Source organism: Manis javanica, chromosome 1 (assembly GCF_040802235.1).
Source record: "Manis javanica isolate MJ-LG chromosome 1, MJ_LKY, whole genome shotgun sequence".
In the NCBI taxonomy this organism is placed as follows: domain Eukaryota; kingdom Metazoa; phylum Chordata; class Mammalia; order Pholidota; family Manidae; genus Manis; species Manis javanica.
The window spans coordinates 101,484,291-101,509,424 of record NC_133156.1 but is presented as its reverse complement, the minus strand read 5'-3'; the positions used below and the strand labels follow the sequence as shown (position 1 = coordinate 101,509,424).

Below are 25,134 nucleotides of genomic sequence, written 5' to 3'. Positions count from 1 at the left end.
TGGGATTGTTTTCTTAATTTCTTTCCGATAGTTCATCATCAGTGTATACAACTGCTTTTTATATATTGATTTTCTATCCTACATCTTTACTGAAATTGTTGATTAGATCTAGCAGTTCTTTGGTTGAGTCTTCAGGATTTACTATATCTAATATCATGTCATCTGCAAATACATTTTTACTTCTCTCTTTCTCATTTGGGTGCCTTTTATTTCATTTCTTGCCTAATTGCTCTGGCTAGGACTTCCAAACTATGTTCAAAGTGATGAGATTGGACATGATTGTTTTGTTACAATTCTCAAAGGAAAAGCTTGCTGCTTTGTTCACAGAATATGATGCTTTACACCCAGTCTGCTGAGACTTTTTATCACAAAGGGATCTTGAATTTTGTAAAATGTTTTTTCTGCCTCTTTTGAGATGATCATGTACTTATCTTTGATTTTGTTAATGTGCATCACACTGATTGACTTACAGATGTTGAAACATCCTTTCATACCTGGAATAAATCTTATTTGGTCATGGTGTGTGATCCTTCTAATGTGTTTTTGAATTTGGTTCCTAATATTTTGATGATAATTTTTGCATCTGTGTTCATCAGGGATACTGGCTTAGAAATTTTTTATCTTGTGGTGTCCTTGTTTATGGAAGCACAGTAATGCTGGCCTTATACAATGAATTTGGAAGTGTTCTCCAACTTTTTGGAAGAGTTTGAAAAGGATTCGTATTAATTTTCTTTTAAATATTTGTTAGAATTCACCAGTGAAGCCATATATTCTAGATTTTTTCTTGATGGGAGATCTTCTTACTACTATTTCGGCTATTCAGATTTTCTATTTCTGCATTGATTCAGATTTGCTAGGCTGTATGTCCCTAGAAATTTATGCATTTTATCTAAGGTGCCCATTTTGTTCAATTTGAACAATATAATTGTTCATAATAGTCTTTTATAATCATTTGTGTTTGTGTGCAATTGGTTGTAATGTTTATTGTTCATTTCTATTTTTATATTGTGAGTCCCCTGTCTTTTTTTCTTGGTAAATCTAGCTAAAGGTTTATCTATTTTGTTTATCTTTTTTTAGCTCTTAGTTTCACTGATCTTTCCTATTGTCTTTTTAGTCTCACTTAATTTCTGCTCTAATCTTTGTTACTGCCTTCCTCCTACTAACTTTAGGCCTAGTTTGTTCTTTTTTAGTTTCTTGAGATGTATAATTAATTTGAAGCCTTTCTTTTTTTTTAATGTAGGCATTTTTTACTATAAACTTCCCTCTTAGAATTCCTTTTGTTGCATCCCATAAATTCTGATATGTTGTGTTTCCATTTTCATTTGTCTCAAAATACCTGATTTCTCTTTTGAGTTCTTTGACCCTTTGGTTTTTCAAGAGCATGTTGTTTAATCTCCACATATTTGTGAATTGTCCTGTTTTCTTCCTGTAATTGATTTCTAAATTCATACCATTATGATATGAAAAGATGCTTTATATGATTTCAGTCTTAAGTTTATTAAGAATGCTTTTGTGACCTAACATATGAATTATCCTAGAGAATGTTCCATGAGCATTTGAGAATAATGTGTGTCTTAAGTCTATCTGGTCTAATGTGTAGTGTAATCCAGTGTTTCCTTACTGATTTTCTGTCTGTATCATCTATCCATTATTCAAAGTTGGGTGTTAAAGTTCCCTGTTATTATTGCATTGCTGTCTATTTCTCACTAAAGTTCTTCTAATATGTGCTGTATATACCTAAGTGTTCCTATATTGGGTATATAAATACTTAATAATGTTATATAATGTTATATCCTCTTGATGAACTAACCGCTTTATCATTGTATAGTGACTTTGTCTCTTGTTACAGTCTTTGGCTTGAAGTCTGATGTAAATATATCTACCCCTGCTTGCTCTTTTTTATTTGTATGTAACATCTTTTTCCATCCCTTCATTTTCATCCTGTGTGTGTCCTTAAAGCAGAAATGAGCCTCTTGTAGGTAGCATATAGTTGGATCATGTTTTTTAATTCATTCAGACATTCTCTGTCATTGAAGAATTTAGTCCATTTATACTTAAAGTAAATGTTGCTAAGGACAGACTTATTATATTATTGCCATTCTGTTTTCTGTTTGTGTTGTTACTATTTTATTCCTTTTTCCTCTCTTCTATCTTCCTTTTTAATTTGATAATTTTCTGCAGTGGTATGCTTTGATTGCTTTGTCCTTTTCTTTTGTGTATCTATCATCTGCTTTGGTTTTGTGGTTACCATGAGGCTTGCAAAGAATATCTTTTGTTTACAACAGTGTGTTTAAGCTGATAGTAACTTAAATTCCAATGCATACAAAAGCCCCCCAAATATTTTTTTGATGTCACAATTTGTATCTTTTTACATTGTGTATCCATTTACAAGTTACTGTACTTAAAGTTACTTTAATACTTTTGTCTTTTAACCTTCATACTAGAGTTACAATTAAGTTTTCTACTTTCATATGTTATCCTGTTAGTAATTAGTGCCCTTTCATTTTAGCTAGAACACCCTTTAACATTTCTGTAAGGTTGGTCTAATGGCTATAAACTATAAGCTTTGTCTGGGAAAGTCTTTCTCCCCCTTCAGTTCTATAAAACACCTTTGCTATGTAGAGTATTCTTGCAGGGTTTTTTTCTTTCAGCACTTTACAAGCCAGGAAGTAGTAATGTGATATATCAGATTCTGCTGAAAAATCTGCTTATAGTCTTTTGGGGGATCATTTGTATATAATAAATGGACATAATTTTTAAGGTTAATTTTTAAGTTTGCTTGTCTTTAATCTTTGGCAACTTAATTATAATGTGTTTCAGTGTGGGTTTCTTAGGATTTCCCTTATTTGGAATTTTCTGGGATTCCTGGATCTGAATGTGTGTTTTTTAACCCAGGTTAGGGAAGTTTTCAGTGATTATTTCCTTGAATAAGCTTTGTGCCCCTCTCTCTTTTCTCCTTTTGTGACTCTTACAATGTATAAATCAGTTTATTTGGTGGTATCCCATAAGTTCCTTATCTTCACTTTTTTTCATTCTTTTTTCTTTTTGCTCCTCTAATTGGATGATTTCCACCCCCATATCTTCTAGCTTAATGATCCTTTCTTCTACTTTCCTAGTCTGCTTGAACTCCTCTTGAATTTTCCAGTTCAATTACTGATTTCAGCTCTACTATTAATGTTTGGTACTTTTAAAAGATACTTTCTCTTTGTTGAAATTCTCACTTTGTTCATGCATTGCTTTCCTAACCTCTGTGATCATCTTTATGTCCATTATCAAATAAATCACTTATCTCCATTTCATGATTTATTTCTGTACATTTATCTTGTTCTTTTGCTTGGAACATATTCCTTTGTTTCTTCATTTCCTTGACTGTATTGGTTTCTGTGCATTAGATGAAATAGCAACCTCTCTTAGTCTCGACTGAGTGGTCTCATGTATGAAATGAACCTTGTCAATCATCCCAGTTAAAGTACCTAGTTCTCCCTCAAACCTTTGTGATTCAAAGGCCTCCTTCTTTATTCTTAGTGGCTCCCAGTAGTTGAGGACATGCCAAAACCCATCAGTGTCCCAGGCAGAGGATCACAGTGAGCACATAAATGCACACTGATTAGAAGCTGGACTTTCAGCAACAGCTGGGAAAGTATATAAGCCACTTCCAGGGAGAAACTGGGAAGTGGGCATTTTTTTTTCTCTACCACCTGTGTGCTGGGCCCAGGTTTACAGCCACAGGGGAAGAAGAGGTGCTTCTGTGTCCATTAGGAACTATACTTTATTTCAGAGTCCTCTGGGATTGGTGAAGGCAAGCCCATTGGTAATTTGGGGTCCATTTTTCTGTGGCACCTTTTAAAGTATGCAGGTAAACCGCTCTTTCAAATATGGGCAATTTTGCCTGCTCCATCTGCCTGGTGGGATAGCCAATTAAGAGCTGCTGCTTTGTTTGCTACAATCCTGTGATACTTGTGAATGGAAGCTCCTTTGGTATCAGAGCCAAGCGATCTGGGAACCCGTACACTGGGGACAGCCCAAATCTAAGGTAAAGTAGTATGTACAAGCTCCTTCCAAGGAAGTAATGGAGACTCAGGGCAGGTTACACAGAGAAGGTGGGAGAGGTGTCTATCAGCTTCCCTGTCCTCTGCAGAGGAACACAACCAGCCTCTAGTGCCTGGTCTGTCTGTGCTGAGCCATTGGATGGATAGCCATGGTAGTGCCCACATGCCTGTTAAGAAAGTTTCCTTTATTTGCTATAGTCATGTAGGTCTTCTAGACACAAACCCTGTTGGATTTCTGAGCTATGTGTTTTGCAACTTCTTTTGGTGGGAGGAATACTAAATGTAGGGTCTAAACTCTTTGTTCCTCAGGGAGAAGCTTGGATTTGCATGTTCTCTCATGATTTTATGGCCCTGTGTTGTGATTGGCATTTATGGCAAAAGTGTGTCTCAGCCTTTGCTACCCTTTTAGATGTGGGTATTTCCTCATTCATCTGATGTATAGGACTCCTTCAGCTAGTTTCTGGATCTCTTTCAGAATGAGGTGCTCCATGTATAACTGTATAATTGGTGTTTCTGTGGGAGGAGAGGTGCTTAGGAGCCTCCTATGTCTCCATTTTAGTTAACTCCTTCTCAGTGTCTTATCTAAGGAATCAAGTTGCTCATTCTTTCAGTGTCAAAGGAAAGATTATATATATATCCAGCAAAAATAGATAAAATGATTTTAAAAAATAACTATCTTTCAAAAGGCAGTTATTTGAAGTACTTTCAATATAAAATGTCAGAATAATGAGATTTTTCATTCTCTTATAGCTTTGAAATACCTGAAATTTAATGTACTATCATAGATATGTAAAAAGAAACTCTTCCTGACCCAGCTCCATCACTTACGATGTGACCCATGGCAAAACAACTAAATGTCATCAAACTTCAAACTTTTTTTGTATTGTTAATCTGTAAAATGGGGATATCTATCATGAAGGACTTACTGATAACTATAATGACCCAATACACTGTTTTACAACTTAAGCTCTTTGAAATATATTAGAGATTAGGTTAAGTTCAAGAGTTTTAATCCATTATGAAAATCAGTATGGAGGTTTCTCAAAAAATTAGAAATACCATATGACATAGCATTTCCACTTCTGGGAATGTACCTAATGAAAATAAAATCACTAATCCCAAAAGATATATGAACTGCTAGTATACTGCAGCATTATTTACAATGGCCAAAATATAGAAACAACCTAAGTGTCCATCAGTTTATATATATATATGTAATGCATGCTTTATCCATTCAACAGAATATTGCTTAGCCATAAGAAAAGAAGTCCTGACATTTGCAATAACATGGATGGACCTAGAGGCTATTATGCTAAATGAAATAGTCAGACAGAGAAAGACAAACACCATATATGATTTTACTTACATGTGGAATCTAAAAAAAAAACAGCCTAATAAACACAGAGAATGGTCAGTTGGTTACTATGGGAGTTCAGGGTCAGGGAAAGGTGAAATAGGTGACTGGGATAAAGAGGTACAAACTTCAAATTATAATTTAGTTATAGGGATAGAAGTATAGATAAATCACTAAATTATTTATCTGAAACCAATGTGATATTGTATATATTTCAATAAAAAATAAAGCAAAAAAATAGAAATAAATTTAACCAAAAATAGAAATAAATTTAACCAAGGAAGTTAGAGACCTGTACAATTTAAACTAAAAGAATAATCAAACAAGTTGGAAGACATCCTATGTTCACGGATTGGAAGAATTAGTATATTAAGGTATCCATACTACCCAAATACGTTCTTCAGAGAAATAAAACAATCTTAAAATTAGTGTGGAACCACAAAAAAACCAAAACAGCCAAAGTAATCCCAAGAAAAAAAGAACAAATTAGAGATACCATGCTTCCTGATTTCAAGCTCTACTTCAAAATGATAGTAATAAAAAACATTATGGTACTGGCACACACATGCAAAAAGACACACAGACCAATGGAACAGAATAGAGAGCTTGGAATTAAATACCAGCACATGTCATCAACTAATGGTTAACAAAAGAGCCAAAAACACCCAATGGGATAAGTACAGTCTCTTTAACAAATGGTTCTGGGAAAACTGGAGAAACATGCAGAACAATGAAATTGAATGCCTATCTCATACCACACAAAAATTAACTCAAATGGATAAAAACTTTAAGACCTGACCATACAAATCCTAGAAGAAATCATAGGGGAGAAGCTCCTTAACATTGGTATAGGCAGTGATTTTGTGATAGGACAACAAAAGCACAAAGAACAAAAGCAAAAATCAACAAATGGGACTACATCAAACTCAACAGCAAAAGAAAATTAACCAAGTGAAAAGACAATCTACAGAATTGGAGAAAACTTTACAACCATATGTCAACTAAGGTGTTAATATCCAAAAAATATAAAGAACCCATATAACTTAACAAAAAGACAATCCAATTAAATAGACATTTTCCAAAGAGAACATCAAAATGACCAACAGGCACATGAAAATATGTTCAACATCACATGAGGGAAATTAGAATGGAACCCACAATGAGCTTCACACCTACTAAAAATTTTTTAATAACAACAAGTGTTAGCAAAGATGTGGAGAAATTGGAACCTTCATACATTGCTGGTAGGGATGTAAAATGATGCATCCTACTGTGAAAATGTTTGGAGTTTCCTCAAAAAAGCTGAACATAGAAATTTATGTTTACATCTAAACCATTTAACTTAACAATGCTCCAGGGCATATACCCCAAAGAACTGACTCAGATACTTGTATGCGAATGTTCATTGCAGCATAGTTCACCATAGCCAAAAGATAGAGATAATCCAAATATATCTACTAACAAATAAATGGATAAACAAAATGTATATATATAATGTCAAATTATTCAGCCATAAAAAGGAGTGAAGTTATGATAACATGCTGCATTGTCACTAAACCTTGAAAACATTAAGTGAAATAATTCAGACACTAAAGCATGAATATTGTATGATCCCACTTATATAAGATAACTAGAATAGACAGATTCATAGAGACAAAAAGTAGATTACTAGGCACTGGGGGAAGTGAGGAATTGGGAAACTATTACTTAATAGCTACAGAGTTTGTCTTTGTGATAGTGAAATAATTTTTTGGAAATAGTGCTGATAGTTGCACAACTTTGTGAGTATAATTAATTCCACTGACTTGCATACTAAAAATGGTTAAAATGGCAAACTGTATGTTACACATATTTCATCACAATAAATCTTTTTTAAAGGACGTGGTACTTATTAGGTTAGAAGAAAATTAATAAATTTTGTAATTTAGCCTGATAAACTATATTGAAAAGTAAGCAGGTGTTACAGAATTATAAGTAATCTGTAACTTACTTTGTTTAGTATAAAAATGTTAATTTAGCAGGAATAATACCCTGGAATCCTTAAGATATAGGAGATGAAGATGAATTTGAAATCCATTTTGTGTTAACTTTTCAAGTACATTAACAGAGTAATTCTGTATCTACTTGTTACTATAAAAATATCACTCCACCTCTGCTAAGGCCTACTTATGTCAGTCAATTTTTGACACAACAAACTTCTTATGTAATATGAAGAATAGAAAGCAGTTAAACACTGTTTCAACCTTTTGTCTGACCCATCATATGTGAAGGATAGGCATACTTCCTTTTTAATACTGATTTCAGGGCTCTCTAAATTAACCTCCAAAGGATATTTTTTCATAAGAATTATAAACTATATCTCAAATATATTCATAATAATATTTAATTCTTGCTGAAAATACATTTGAGAGGCTTGATTTGGGACATTGTTTAAGATTTGCTAATTATTCATTCTATTCTCTGATGAATGGATGGGTGCCTGTGTAAAAGGATAGACTTAAAACACATACTTAGTACTAAGTGTAGGCACTGTGCAAGTTACTGAAGCTACAGAAATGAGTGAGATAATTGTTGATGATCTTTCTGTTTCAGAAAGCATCTTCAAAATAATGGAGCCTAGTTTATGGCCTTTGATGGTGAATGTAAATTTGAACCATAATCTGGGGGTGGGGGATATGTCATAGCCTTGTTTTCCAGGGTAGGAGAGAAATCCTTCTGAGGTAAAACTGTTTTTACACAATAGAGTTTGTGAAGAAGCAGAAGTCCCTGTTTGAGATTCCGGGATGCTGGGTCTTCTTTATTCATTCCAAACCTGATAGTGACTTGGAGATTATCTTCACAGTTCTTTCTCACTCTTTGATTTAACACAGTGAGTTTCTCCAGGAACCAGCACTCACTCCCTCTTTCTCTCTCTTTATTTTTCATGTAGGAAAACAATTCAGATTCAACTTAAGTGATTATCACTCTTCCCTTTAATAGTTTCATAAGTCATTTCATTATTTTCAGTCAGAATTCATAGTAACATTGAGATTTTTTTCCCTTTAACTCCTTAGTACTCTGCTTTTAACCATCCTTAGCTTTAGAATCCACAATGACAAAATAGCCTCTGTCCATACATTGCTGGTTGTTGTAGAGAAGGAAGGAACTGCTTCACCATCTCAGACTGTAAATGTTCTACCCAGAAGCATCACAGAGTATTTATATTGTCTAGTCGTTTTCACTAGTCAAGTCTCATGGCCATGTCTAACTTCTAAAGGACAGGGAAGTACAAAATAAACCATGTACTTAGAAGGAGACCAGAATATTTCTGAAGAACCCTAAATGTACCACAACTACGACAATTTTGAGAACTTGGTTAGAATGGATAATGTTGTATAAAAATTACCAAAGAAGAACTAGAAAACATAGATAGACGAACACCTATTAAAGAAAGTGAAACAACTATTAAAGAGTTTGTATTTAAAAATCTACCTGCATACTTGAAAAGACAACAGACGCAAATAGTTTTAATAGGTTTGATTTACCCAAACAATCAAGGTTTCTAATTTTATACAAACTTTCAGAGAGTAAAAAAGAACACAAGATTGTCAACATCGAGAACTCTTAAGGGTCTGAGATTTACCCTATTTGCAAGCTGACAGTCTGCCAGTTCTGTGGATGCTTGCAGAAGACACAAGATTCCTAGGTCAAAGCAAAAGGATAGTTTAATACTCACAGCAGTAGCCAGACCAGCAGCATTTGTGGTGGATACCTGAACCCCATTGTTTATAGGACATTAAAAGTAGGGCCAGATAATATCTACACATACAGTGGGGTGTGTTAAACAGAGAGTGCTGACCTTTCTAAACTTAAATATTTTATAACAGGCATTAAATATGCTATGTCCTAAGGCTATAAGCAAGCCTTTCCACAGGAAGACTATCTCCTAATACTGTTTGCTATAGGAATGTCTTTTAAACAAATAGTACAGAACAAAGGCAATCAGTGCCTCTGTTTGCAAGATATGCAGACACACAGAGATCCACAGAGAATTGTCACCTACCAACATATTTTATGAAGCCAATAAAATCATGACATACAAGCCAGGCAAAAATAGCATAAAACAAAATTATAGATCATTCTTATTATAAATATAGGCATAAAAACACCACATGAAATATATAAGGCTGAATTCATCAGTATATAAAAACCAATGTCATGAACTCATGAAATTTATCGTAGGTATGAAGTAAATTAGGAGACACTGGAAAAAATCAGAAAATCTATCACTTTAATCACTTTAACTGATCTTTTTTAAAAATTCATTTGAATTAATCATTTTAATGAATCAGACAAGGAAGTCATATGAACATCTCAACAGATACAGAGAAACTATTTGGACTTGACAAATAATGAGTATATTTAATATTGGTAAAGGAATCCAAATTTTCTGATTCCCTCATGAATATGATTTTCATTGCACTATACTTCTTCTTCACTATATATATATAAAAAGCATGGGGTTTGTGTTTTACTGTGTTCTTTTTGTTAAAATAGCATAGCTAAAGTATACTACTAATATTGGACACCCTTTAAACCATGTTCTAATGCCAAACAAATTATTATTAGTTTGTTACCAATAGTAGGTTGTGGTTATGTAAAAATAAGTTTCTGGTGTAGAAGATTCTTACTCCATTAACTCCAACACAAATCCTTTGCTGGAATGAAGTGGTTATATATAATATAGTATCTACAGTGACTGTTAACACAGTGGTTTTAAGTGTACTGTCTCCTAGATCATGCATTTGAAAAAGAATAATATGACTCCAAAGAGGGTAAAAATTTGTTCTTGGGACACCAAAAACTCTTATATATATATATATAGATATAAGATAACCCTACTTGATAAAATATTATTCCTTGCTATTTAATTTATCTCACTAGGGAGAAATTAGATTTAAGTTAATTTATTGCATAGAATACTTAATTTAAAATACATTTAACCTTATTTTTTCTATTTATGAGGGTGATAATTTTAAAGATTGAGAAACACTTTTCTAGACTAAATTTTTTAAGACAGGAACCATGTACATCTAACCGTAAAAATGACCTGAAGTTTGCAGAACGACCACCTATACCTGGTGAAGAAGAGAAGACCACACAGAGAAAGGTAAAGTGGCAGAGCCATGATCAATCAGGACTGAGCCTTCCTCCATCCCATTCCACAAGCAGGAAACAGGAACACAGCAAGGAAGGGATAAGCATCCAGGAACTCTGCACATCTGGCCCTGAAGATCTGCTCTGGGAACATGAGTCCACATTGCATCAGGCTTTGGTGATTAGTGGGGCTGTACACCAGAAAGAGCTAGAGCCCTCTGAGAGGCTGATAACTCCCATTGCTAATAGAGAACAGGCATGCTCTGTGGGTCTTGCTGATAACCAACACAGAGGTGGCAGTTTGAAAGACTTGCCAGCAGCAGTGGGGAGTGCCAGAGAGGTCACGGATGGACAGAGCTTTCTCCACAGGAGAAAGGGAAGTTGGACACTTCCACAGCACTCCCATGGCCCAATAGTTCTGGCACTTATGGGAGCCCAAAACTTTCCATCCCCCTCACTTGGGGCTCAGCCCTGAGGTGCTTCCCTGACTACCCACCCACTTGGACTAGAAGCATTAGACTTTGCTGCCTGCCAGGCAGAAGGAAGCTTTCCCAGCTTTCTCAGCCCAACTGGGGAGGTGCCTGTGGGAGCAAGCTCTGAGGAGCCTTTCCTCCTTGTGTATGGCCCAGCCAGGTGCGATGCTCCCTGCCACTGCTGCAGGGCAGTTAGAGGGCAGCCCCACCCACAACAATCCCAGCAGAAGCCCCACTGCTCTGCTCACAAAGGGCTGGCTGAAGCAAACTTCTATCTAGAGGAGACTGAAATACCCACTGACTGCAACAGACAGAAAGATGACACCACCCATAGTGCACCAAAGCAACTGGGGCTCCACCACAAAGGAGAACCAGGCACTAGAGAGTAAAGAGTCTTAAGCTTCTGGGCACCACAGGTGCCTTCTTCATAAAGACATTACTCTCTAGATCAAGAAGCATAACAGATACATCTAATACAAAGGAAGAAACACAGAAACCCTGAAAAATGAAGCAGAGGAATTTGTTCCAAACAAAAGTACAGGACAAGACACCAGAAAGAGTGTTAAATGAAATGGAGATCACCAGTCTTCTTGATAAAGATTTCAAAGTAACAGTCATAAATATGCTCACTAATTTGCAAAATGTATTGATGATCTCAGGGAGGACTTCAACAGAGAGGATTTGAAAAAGAGCCACTCCAAGATGACAAATACAGTAACTGAAATGAAATATACAATGGAGAGAATCTACAATAAAGTGATGCAAGAGACAATGAATGAGATGTAAATTAGAGAACAGAAAAAAAAATGAGACTGAGTAACAGAGAAGAAAGAATCTCTAGGAACAAAAGAATGCTAAGAGAGCTATGTGATAACACAAGTAAAAACAAAATATTCACATAATAGGGGTATCAGAAGTAGAAGAGAGAGACAAAGGGATAGAAAGTTGCTCCGAGGTAATAATTGTTGAAAACTTCCCCAATCTGGGTAATGAAATAGACAGTCAGGTCATGAAAGCACAGAGAGCCCCTAACAAAAGCAACCCAGGAAGACAACACCAAGACATATAATAATTAAAATGACAAAGCTTAAAGATAAGGAGAGAGTATTGAAAGCAGCCAGGGAAAAAAGATTACTTATAAGAGAAATACCATCAGTCTACAACAGACTTCTCAGCAGAAGCTTTACAGGCCAGAAGGGAGTAGCATGAAATAGTTAATGTATTGAAAATGAAGGATCTTGAACCAAGAATACTCTACCCAGCAAGATTATCATTCCAATTTGAAGGAGAGATTAAACATTTCCCAAATAAATAAAGGCTGAAGGAATTTATAACCACTAACATGGCATTATAGAACATGTAAAAAGGACTTCTGTAGATGCAAATGTAGATTTCACTGGTGAAAATAAACCCACAGTAAAAGTAATAAACCAATTATTTATCAGGCAAGTATAAAGTTTAAAAAAAAAAACAAAGTCATAAAACCAACTGTACACAAAATCAGTTAAATGGTACACAAAAAATGCAGATTATGACATCTAATACATAAAGTGCAAAGGGGGAATTCAAAGAAGAAAAAAATGACTTTTAGACTGTGTTTAAAATACAGCAATCATCAAGTTAATATAGATTGTTATATACTTAGGAAGCTATGCGTGAACCTTATAGTAACCACAAACTGAAATCCTATAATAGATACACAAAAATAAAGACAGAGAAATCAAGTCACAATACCAAACAAAACCATCAAGTAATAAGAATAAAAAAGGAAGAAAGCAACTGAGAGGAACTACAAAAACAACCAGAAAAAAATTAATAAAATGGCAATAAGTACATACATATCAATAATCACCTTAAGAGTAAATGGATTGAGTACACCAATCAAAAACCATAGAGTGGCAGAATGAATAAAGAAACCAGATGCATAAATATGCTGCCTACAAGAGAATCATTTCAAACCTAAAGTCACTCAAAGTGAAAGGATGGAAAGAGATATTTCATGCAAATAATAGGGAGGAAAAAGCATATGCAGCAGTACTTACATCAGACAAAATAGACTTCAAAACAAAGAAAGTAAAAGTACATTATGTAATGATAAAGGTAGCAGTCCAACAAGAGAATATAGCTATTAATATCTATGTACCCAACATAGGAGCACCTAAGTACATGAAACAGATACTAACAGAATTAAAGGAGGAAACAGACAGGCACTCATTCATTTTAGGCGACCTTAACACACACATCAATAGGCAGATCAACCAGACAGAAAATAAATAAGTAAACAGGCACTGAACAACACGTTAGAGCAGATGGAACTTAACAGATGTCTACAGAACACTCCACTCAAAAGCAGCAGGATACACATTTTTCTCAAGTCCACATGGAACATTTTCCAGAATAGATCACATATAAGGCCACAGAAGAGCCTCAATAAATTTAAAAAGATTGAAATTGTCCCAAACAATTTCTCAGGCCACAGTGGTATGACTCTAAATAAATTACACAAAACAATAAAGCCCACAAACACATAGAAGCTAAACAATATGCTTCTACATAATTAAGGGATCAATGAACAAATCAAAATAGAAATCAGGAAATACATGGAGAAAAATGAAAACAAAAATACAATAGTCCAAAATTTGTAGGATCCTGCAAAAGCAGTTCTATGAGGGAAGTACATAGCAATACAGACCTACTTATGAAACAACAATCACAAATAAATAGTCAACTCAAAATTAAAGAAACTAGAAAAAGAACAAATGAAACCCAAAGTTAGTAGAAGAAAGGACATAATAAAGATCAGGATAGAAATAAATAAGATAGAGTAGAATAAAAACAATAGAAAAAAATGAAAACAAGAGCTAGGTCTTTGAGACAATAAATAAAATAGACAAACCCCTAGCCAGACTTATTAAGAAATAAAGAGTACACAAATAAAATCAGAAATGAAAAAGGAATCACAATTGATATCACAGAAATACACAGAATTATAAGAGACTATTGTGAAAAATTATATACCAATAAATTGGGCAACCTAAAATAAATGGACAAATTCCTAGAAAAATACAACCTTTCAAGATTGACCCAGGAAGAAACAGAAAATCTAAACAGTCCAATTACCAGTAATGAAATTGAACTGGTAGTCAAAAAATTCCCAACAAACAAAATCCATGACCAGCTGGCTTCACCACTGAATTCTACCAAACATTTAAAGAAGACCTAATACCTATTCTTCTTAAAGTATTCCAAAAAGAGGAGTAGGGAATACTTCCAAACTCATTCTATGAGGCCAGCATCACTCTAAACTGAAAATCAGGCAAAGACACTACAAAGAAAGAAAATTACAGACCAATATCCCTGATGAACATAGATACAAAAATCCTCAACAAAATATTAGCAAACCAAATTCAAAAATACATCAAAAGGATCATCCATCACACCAAGTAGGGTTTAACCCAGGGATTCAAGGATGGTACAATATTAATAAATCAGTCAACATCATACACCACATTAAACAAAAGGATAAAAACCATATGACTATCTCAGTAGATGCTGAAAAAGCATTTGACAAAATTCAACATCCATTCACAGTAAAAACTCTCAACAAAATGGGTATAGAGGGTACATACCTCAACATAATCAAGTCCATACTGAACAAACCCACTACTAACATCATACTTAATAAGACAAAGATGCCCACTCTCACCACTTTTGTTCAACACAGTACTGGAATCTTAGCCACAGCAGTCAGACAAGATACAGAGAGAAAAGGCATTCAAACCAGTAAAGAAGAAGTTAAACTGTCACTATTTGCAGATGACATGATATTACATATAGAGAAAACCTGAAGATTCCACCAAGAAACTATTAGAACTAATAACTAGATTCAGCAAAGTTAGAGGATACAAAATTAATATAATACACAGAAATCTGTTACATATACTAACAATGAACTAGCAGAAAGAGAAATCAGGAAAACAATTACATTTACAATTGCATCCAAAAGAATAAAATACCTAGGAATAAACCTAACCAAGGAGGTGAAAGACCTGTGCTCTGAAACTATAAGACACTCATAAGAGAAATTCTAGAACACACAAGTAAATGAAAATCTATCCCATGCTCATGAATAGGAAGAATTAATATTGTCAAAATGGTCATCCTGTGCAAAGCATTTTACAGAGTCAATGAAATCCCTTTCAAAATACCAAGCATTTTTCAATGAACTTGAGAAAATAATCATAAAATTTGTACGGAACCACAAAAGACCCCAAATAGCCAAAGCAATCCTGAGACAGAACAACGAAGCTGGGTGTATTAGACTCCCTGACTTCAAGGTAGACCGGTAGACTACAGAGCTACAGTAATTGAAACAATACAGTACTAGCACAAGAAAGACCCATAGATTGATGGAATAGAAGAGAGAGCCCAGATATAAACCTATGCATTTATGGTCAATTACTATACTATAAAGGAGCCATGAATATACAGTGGGGAAAAGGCAATCTCTTCAACCACTGCTGTTGGGAAAACTGAACAGCTACATGCCAGAGAATGAAATGGATTACTGCCTAACTCCATACTCAAAAGTAAACTCCAAATGGATCAAACACCTGAATAAGACATGAAACCATAAATGTCTTAGAAAAAAAGTAGGCAAAAATCTGTTGACCATAAGGGTAAGCAATTTTTTTCCTGGACACATCTCCTTGGGCAAGGGAAGCAAAATCAAAAATGAACATGTTGGACTACATCAAACTAAAAAGCTTCTGTAAAGAACATCATCAGCAAAACAAAAGGCAACCTACAGTATGGAGAATATATTTTAAATGATTTATCCAATAAGAGGTTAACATCCAAAATATATAAAGAATTCATATGCCTCAGCACCAACAAAACAAAAACCTGATTAAAAAATACGGTGGAGTACCTGAACAGACATTTTTCCAGGAAAGAAATACAGTTGGTCAACAAGCACATGAAAAGATGCCATATTGCTAATCATCAGGGAAAGGCAAATCAAACAACAATGAGTTATCACCTCACACCAGTCAGAATAGCCATTATCCAAAGACAAGAAATTTCAAGTGTTAATGAGGATATGGGAAAAAGGGAACCCTCCTACACTGTTGGTGGCAATGTAAACTGGTGCATCCACTATGAACAGCAGCATGGAGTTCCTCAAAACACTAAAAGTAGAAGTGCCATACAACTAGGAATTTACTTGAAGAAAATAAAAGCACTGATTTGAAAAGATATATGCACCCCTGTGTCTATTGCCACATTATTCACAACAGCCAAAGTATGGAAGTAGCCAAAGTGTCCATCAATAGGTGAAGGGATAAAGAAGACGTGATACATATACACAATGGAATATTATTCAGTCATAAAAAGAAAGAAATCCTGCCATTTGTGACAACATGAATGGACCTAGAGGGTATTACACTAAGTGGAATAAGCCAGGTGGAGAAAGACAAATACCATATGATTTCTCTTATTTGTGTAATCTAAAAACAAAACAAAACAAAATGAACAAAATAGTAGACTCACAAGACACTGACAAGTGATTGGTGGTTACCATGGAGAAGGGGTGGGGGTTGGAGAGGAAGAAGGAGGGGGATGAATGAGCATAAAATTTCTCAATTATAATATAAGTTCTTTGTGGGGATGGTAGTACAGCATGGAGAATACAGTCAGTGATTCTGTATCATATTTCTATGTTGACAGATAGTAACTGCAATAGTAGGGGTAAGGATCTAATAATATGGGTAACTGTTGAACCACTGTGTTGTATAATTGAAACCAATGTAGGATTGTATATCAACAATACTTAAGTTAAAAAATAAAAATAAATTTAAAAAAGGAATCTAATATTTATCAAACTTTTACTATAGACCAGTAATTTACATGTATTAATTAATCTAATCCTCATAAAAGCCCAATGAATTAGATACTTGCATTATCATTTTACAGTGGAATTTGTCAGTTTTTCTAATGCATAATCTATTTAATACTTTATCAAGTAACAGTATCAGTGAGATGATTTTTAGTCTGATTTTGATTAGAAATTATAATCATCCCATCCCATTTATTGTAAACATCTATTCATTCCCTCCCCACTTAAAAAAAGTTTTTTAAGTTAACTTTAATTGAGCAATGATCATTATCCACTTTACCTATAAAAACTTCTTTCCTAAGCCACCTGGCATCAACATAGCCTTCAGGAGTTCAAAGCTAGAACTTTTGTAGTCCAGTATCTTCCTACACTGCTGTCTTTTTCCATTGTTCCACCAATAAAGGAAATTAGCATTAATGAGGACACTTTTAGAGTAAAGGGACACTATTAGTAATTATATCAGGACACCAAGAGTGAACTGGAGAAGCCAGTGTGTATGATCTCCCTGCTCATAATGCTTCATCTTTTGTGCCATGTCTACTCTCAGCTCTACTGTCTTCTACAACTAGGCTGTTAATACCATTACTTCTTTGACCCAAACAATTGAAATTTTTTAATCTGAAGAAACTAAGGCCTATAAATAATAAATCCTTTTGAACAAAAAACACCACATATTTTTAAAATAGTAATATTAACTATTTCCAATAACAAACTTACCTATTCCCAGTCTCTATTTGTTAAGACGTTTTTGAAAAGGCATATAAACTTTTTTTGGGAATATTTGTGCTTATATATTAGGTTAATATTTGAACATGAAAAAAATTCTTCCCACTTCCCCTTCTCTCCTACACAGACAGAAAGGCCACTTCGCCCTTAAAATACTGACTACAGTTAGTCTTAAAAAGATGTTGGCATTGAAATTATTTTATTATCCTCTCTGTAATAGAATGCCCACCAGTTTGGTTCCAGGCAGTCCATTGGAATGAGGGAAGATAAATGGGATTAATTTTCTTCTGTTTAGGTAACATTAAAGTTTATAAGCTTTACTAATATTTAATGAGGACTGGGACACTGGCATTCTTATGTGTTACAATGGTATGTAATGTTAGCTGGAAAACTAGAAATGTGACAATACAGAAGGGCTGATTTCATTTGTTTGTTGTACATATGTTGACATATACAGAAGTTAACATAAGCCCAGTTAAACAGATTCTGGATTATATTATTTGGTTTTAAATAAACTCCCAGTACAAAATAGACTAGGGACCTAATTAAACAATCTAAAAATAAATCAGATTGAAGAGGAAACAAAACTAAACAAAAAAATAGAGGAGCCAACATATCATAATATAAGCCTTCTGTAAGCTATAAAAATCAATAATTAAAAAAGGAAATCAGATAGGAAGTCAGCCAAAAACATTAGAAGTTCATCAAAAACCTATTTGAAATATGGGTGGCTAGTTTGTTCTAAAATAAAATTTTATCTTTATCTCATTCTTCTTATGTGTTTTAAATCTATATAATACAAGTAAACAATCTACAAATAAACACTGAAAAATATTAAATATTGATGAAATAATTTGAAGAAGACACAACTAAATGGAAAACTATTCTATGTTCATTGATTAGAAGAATTAATATTGTTAAGATGTCCAATAAAAAGCATTATAAAGCAATACAAAGATTCAATGCAATCCCTAAAATACCAGTGGCATTTTTTACAGAAATAGAAAAAATCCTAAAATTTCATATGGGACCACAAAAGACCCCAAATAGCTAAAGAATTTTGAGAAAGAGCAGAGTGGAATGCATCACACTTCCTGACTTCAAATTATACTGCAAAACCATAGTGATCAAATCAGTTGCAACTAGCATAAAAACAAACTCATAGACTAACAGAACACAATAGAGAGCCCAGAAATAAACCCACATATAAACAATCAACTAACTCCCAATAAAATTGCCAAGAATACACAATAAATTATACTGGAAAAACTGGTTTGCTAGATATAAAAAAATGAAATCAGACCCTTATCTTACAATGTACCCAAAGGTCTACTCAATATAGATTAAAGTTTTAACTATAAGAACTGAAACCATAATACTCTACAAGAAAACATAAAAGGTAAGCTCCTTGACACTGGCCAGTGATTTTTTGGAAATGACCATGAAAGCTCAGGCAATAAACAAGTGGAATTATATCAAACTAAAAGCTTCAGCACAGCAAAGGAAACAAAATGAAAAGACAACCCACAGACTGGAAGGAAAATATGCAAATCATGTATCTGATAAGAAATACTAGAAATTTACTAAGAGAATAGACTTCAGGTACTCTCACAACAACATAGGTAATTATTTGAGATGGATATGTTAATTAGCTTGATGAAATAATCACCTCACTAAATATATGTACGTGAAATCATTGTTTTATACCTTAAATATATACAAAAGAGACATCACAATTTGTGATTGTTTTTGATCAAAGAAGTTGACTTTAAATAAAATACTAATATCCAGGTGAATGCAAATTACCTTGCCATCAGAATGGCAGTCTGATCTAGAGCATAATGTCAAAAATTACTGAACTTTTGACATGGTTGAACCAGAATCTGCTTCCAGGCTTGAGCCTCACAGAATTTTCATCACTAGAATTACTAGCAAGTACCAGAATTACACCTTTTCTGCTCAGTTTATTATATTGTTCTAACACTAATAAACACAAATACTTAAAATAGACAGTAGATAAAAAGCAAAGATTAATATTAGGTTATCAGTCTTTAGAAAATTAAATTTATTTCTTAGAGGTCTTTGAAATTATACATTGGTCAGCCAACAAAAATGGGTTGCTCTCAGGAAAGTTTATACTCAAGCTCTAAATAATTAGCATATGTGTCTCAAAGAAAAAAATAGAATTTCACAAGATGTAATATTTCTCTAATGTCATATTAATTTAGTCACAAATGGACAATTTCTTACTTTGGAGATTTGCTTTTTACATACCAACCAATATCCTTAAGTAGGCCCTTGCTTTGAAATTTTTTTCAAAGGAATACCTTATCCAGTTTATTCAATGCTCAAACAAAATAAGACATTTTTCTCATAGAATTTTGCTCAAACAACTGAAGAAACTTCTTGAGATACAACATATAAGGTTAAGTTGGCAATCAGAATTTATGAACAGTAATTATTAACAACAGTCATAAAAATAAAACATGAATAATGTTTAAATTTAGAAAATGCTCTCATTTGAAAATAATTACATTTGATCTCCACAAAATGTTTAATTAAGTAATCAGATGGCATAGATGAGACATCTAAGTCCCAAACAGATAATAAATTGGCGCAAGTAACATAACAAGTCTCCTGACTCCGTCTCTCATGGTCTTTGATCATTTTATTGTCTCTGTCCTTAAAATTCATAACTAAGAGAGACTTCTGATAGTTGTTTATCATTGAAAAAAAAACAATCAGACATAAAACATATTACTCAGTGAAATCAAGATACACTCTGTTCACGGTACCTGTGTTCAGAATAAAGCCTCCTTTCTGAGCATGTATCTGAATTTAATGAGCTTCAAATAATATGTTCATACATCTTCTAGGTTTCCACAGACGTGCAGCTCCAGTTACAAGGCAGTTCCCACATGGTGCACATAGGATGGATTATCTGCACTTTGAGGATGATAGCCGTGGATGGTGGTTTGACATGGATATGGTGATCATCTATATTTATTCAGTGAACTGGGTCATTGGATTCATTGTTTTCTGCTTTCTTTGCTATTTTTTCTTTCCGTTTTAGGAATTTTCATACCTTACTATAGTTGAACAATCACAAATGATGTAGATAACCATTACTTAAACATTTTCTAAATGTCTTTGAAGTTTTTATAATGTTGCATTATATAAATTGTGGTGTTTATAGAAAGTCTGAGAGTAATGGACTTACTATGTTTTTAATGTAATAAACTAAACTCTATTCAAGAGGTAATATATCTAGCACCTGGCAACAAAGCACTACTGATTTCATAGTTCTTGGTTTAGGATTTGTGGGCTCTAATTTTACATCACTTTTATGCTTATCTTGATTGTAAAGACTGAGATTTTCCCTCTACTTAAAAATAGTCAAAATACAAAAGGAAATAATCTGAACAGATAGTATCTTTATTGCTAACATATTTAGTCAACTACCACTTATTCTCAGGCAAATTATGTGCATTAAAGATAAAAAATATTCTCTGGGAATTAATCTAGCAGGGTATATTCAGTTTTGGTTTCTAATTATCTCTACTTATATCTTCTATTACCAAGAAAGCTGACTGTCCTTTTTTTACAGACCTAATAATTGTGTTAGTGCAATATTTTTAATTACTATAAGAACAGAATAGTAAATACAGAACAAAAACTGAGACCAACCCCCACCAGTAGACACATACAGAAATATATTAAAAGTTTTTGAACTTCAGGATTACTCACCTGAAGAAATAAAAAGTTAACTTTCAGTAGTCTAAAAAGAGCAATGCATGTCCAAAATGTAATAATTTAGTAATTCATTTAACTCAAGGTTATCAAGTATATTGTACATGCACAATAAAGAATGGCTTCTGAATTTTTTTCATTGTTATCAAATGATTTAATACAAGGAATAAGAAATAGGCTTATGGTTTACAGAAAGGAAACATGAAATTTTTGTTTATTATTATAGTAATCCTTGGAATTAGTTTTTATCTTAATAAAAAAAATAGGAAATCTGAATTATCTCAAATGGGAAGGAATTGGGCCAGGTATCCCAACTTTAAGAGTAAAAAAATTAAAACAGAGAGAATTAAGCTTATTTATTTCAGTCACTCAAGATGGTCTTTATGTAACTCAGGACAAAAGTTTTGATTATGAACTATTAATCCATTTCTACACTATAATGTCATATCTGATAATGTAATAGGCATATTTTTTCATAAATTAACTGAACCTCTCATGGCACTAAAAACTTTATCGCCATCTAAACAAATTGGGATTAATCAGGCTTCAACATTTCAGTCTATGAAAAGTCCAGACTTGGCCTAATTACTTCTGACTGTATTTGAATAAAAACACTTAACTGACACTATGTGGTGTTCTAAGAAATATGGAAGAATGGTACAGATTTTTATTCTAATACTGTTGTTATAGTATTTAAAATTACATCTGTAAAGGAAAACAATAGCATAGAAATCATCAAATCCAGAAAGCAGAAAACTAAATACATTTTAGAAGCACAGAGATAAATTTTTGCTCATATGTGATAATAAAGTATATAAATAAATTGTGCTTGAAGTCTAGTGACATGTAACTGATACCATGGTGAAACAATATTGTCAGCAAAGCTTGGTATTACCTTAGAGAAATAAAATATCACTAATTTATTGCTCAAAGGAAACATAATATAAGTAAAATATCACCTAAAATATATGCCATGACTGAAAAATTAACACATATATGGGAGGAGCCATATTTTAAGAACTTTAAAATAAATAGCAGCCATTTCCTAGGCAACTACAGGCTAATAAGCTCTAGCAAATATGCCTTCATTCATTTTTAAATTACTTAAAAAGTTGATTACAACTACACATAAAGTAAAGTAGTATTTTATAGCTATAGATTTCTGAGAAATAAAGTTGATTCCCAGTTATATTTATGTTAGTGATACATATCAGTTTATAAATCTTTATCTATAAACTTAATACAAACATATATAGTACCCTTAAATAAAGGTAATACCCTTAAATATAAAATTCCCTTAAAAAAAGAATAATCTGGAGAATTCTAAATGCATTGACTACATGCATCATGATTAATAACTATCTGAGAATTACATCATTTGGCATATAAAAATTAAAGGTAAATATAGAAAATAAGTATAAATTTCTAATTTTACTTTAAAATATTTTTAAAACTTCCTGCAAATAAAGCCAGCTACAAGTTTTTAAATATAATATTAATAAGTAGAGCATTTCCTAGAGCTACCAGTTCATGAGAGCTAGATAAAGCCTGAAAATGAATAGAAACCAGTCCAAATGGCCTATGTCTTCAAGAAATAAATGAATGAGAGTAAATTTTATCCTTATTTTTCTCCACTCAAAGAGAATTTCAAGAATTTCTATTCTACAACTTCCAACTACTCTGAGATTTCTACCATCTTAGTTTCCGTCCTTAGTTCCTAAAAGAATATAGTGGTAGAATAGACTATTTGTATGTGTGTGACAGTGTACTGTATAAATCTTTTTAAAACTTTTCTAACAATTTTGGTTATCTATGCAGACTTTACTAGAAATGGAAACAATACCTAGCCTTCTGCTAGGCTATTAGGTCAACATGAACAAATAGCTAAAAATACTTTTACCAAATATATCGGGCATTAGTGGATGATTTGGCTTAAAATATATGCTCTGTAACAAATGTGAATTTTACTTTGGAGGTTTCCAGGAGAGCAATTTAAAAGAGGCAAGCAGAAATTCTCCAGAGTAACTGAAACCAAAGTATAAGAAACTCATTCATTGTAAGGTAACCAAGGTATAAGAAGCTGGAATTTTAAGATATATTATAAATTTAAGATGGTGGCAGAGAAAAAAAAAATGCATACAAACAAGACTACTAAATCGAATGTTAAATTAAAAACATCAAACTGCAACTCATATGGGCAACTCTATATAATGTGCTTAAATGAATATAGCAGAAATTTTTTAATTTGTATTATATTCTACTGAATAACATACAGTATGGGCAAGATACAGTTTTTCACATTTTTAACAAGCATTTACTGTGTTATTCAATCTTTCACAATTAGAATACATAAAAATTTTTTTACCAGTTTTCCTTTCCTTATGAATTTGCTAATTTTTAATAGCTTTAAAACACATTATTAATAAAAATAAAATAATCACCAAGCACCTTCCTTGTCAGAAATTGTGTTTGTACTAGAAATATCTAATGAACAAAATTAAAACTCCACCATCAAGAATATTTTCATCTAGTTTAAAGAATAAATAGGAAATGACCACACAGAGGGATAAAAATTCAGACAAAAATTAGTACATGGTGCTATGAGATCAAAAAACAACTTTACTAAATCTAGGCCTTGAGGAGAAAAGTTCTTTCTCATCTCTAAATGTAAATCCTAAACAATCTTTCATTTTACTCCAATAATCTGATTATAGATATTTCCTGTATTCCCTTTAGCCTTTTGGTAATTTTGAGGTAAAGCTGAAAAGATGGGAAAAGGAAAAAACAATGAGTTTTATTCCTTAAGAGTTTGCCTTCTAAATTCACAACTCAGTCTTGCATGACCTTCCTGAAGGACTGTACTTTGGTTCCAGTACTTGCTGTCTGTTTTCCTCTCTTACTGTACCTGCCCATTCCCCTTGAGGTTTCAGAGTAAAAGACCTGACCTGTTTGGCACTCAGATTTATAGTTAGGATTAGCCCATCATTATTACTTAATTCATAAATAAAATGTAATGAATATATAATAAAATTAGTATTCAACATTATCTAATTAGTACTAGAACCATGATTAGATACAGTCTCCTAAATAACAAAATACTCTCCTAAGCTTTGATGCAGTGGAAAAGTGCTAAGTCCAGCATCACGATTAAGATAGAGTTACTCATAAAGTTAGCTAACATAAAGAAAGAAAACTAGCAATACTTTTTTAATCTTAAAAAACAACAAAAATCAAATTATGCAAAATCTCAGGCCTCCAGTATGTCTCCAGATCACTAACATGGTAACCAATTCCCCTGATACTATATACACATACACACACTTCCCACAAAAGGTCCTGATCAAAGACACAAACCGACACACACAGTGAAAAAAAAATTACACTTGATTTATCATTGTAATTGGTACATTGGCAGAAAGGAAAAACTAGGCTGGCGTGTAGTATTTTGCATTAAAATAGAGAAGTATTATAAAAGCAATATTAGTCTGAAGATATTTTTTAAAAAGAGGAAAAATTAAATGAGAGGCACATAGGACTGACCATGTGGCTATCTGCTGGCAACGATGACGTGGGGATCAGTAGTGGTAACAGAGACTACAAGGAGAAGGTTCACCCAATGGAAGGATGCCAGAAATAAAGAAAACAGGGCTTCTGCAATAAGGTAGAGAGAAGAAACAAAGCTACACATACCTTTCTACTTTCCCTCTTCCAGTTTATGTAAAAAGAGAGACCAAAAGAAACCAGACTCAA

At 33.3% G+C, this 25,134-nt stretch overlaps 1 protein-coding gene across 5 annotated transcripts in view; it reads left to right on the top strand.

Moving 5' to 3' along the window:
- Positions 1–23,835, top strand: part of RNF180 (ring finger protein 180) — a 184,256-nt gene extending 160,421 nt beyond the window's left edge. For 2 of the 5 annotated variants that reach the window (XM_073235796.1, XM_073235784.1), the window contains exon 7: positions 20,511–23,835. In XM_073235796.1, the coding sequence (XP_073091897.1) occupies positions 20,511–20,707 (197 nt within the window). In that variant the 3' untranslated portion in view covers positions 20,708–23,835. The remainder of the gene's footprint in view (positions 1–20,510) is intronic. The other 3 variants (XM_073235777.1, XM_073235772.1, XM_073235768.1) reach the window with 2 other exon arrangements.
- Positions 23,836–25,134: the final 1,299 nt, after the last annotated feature.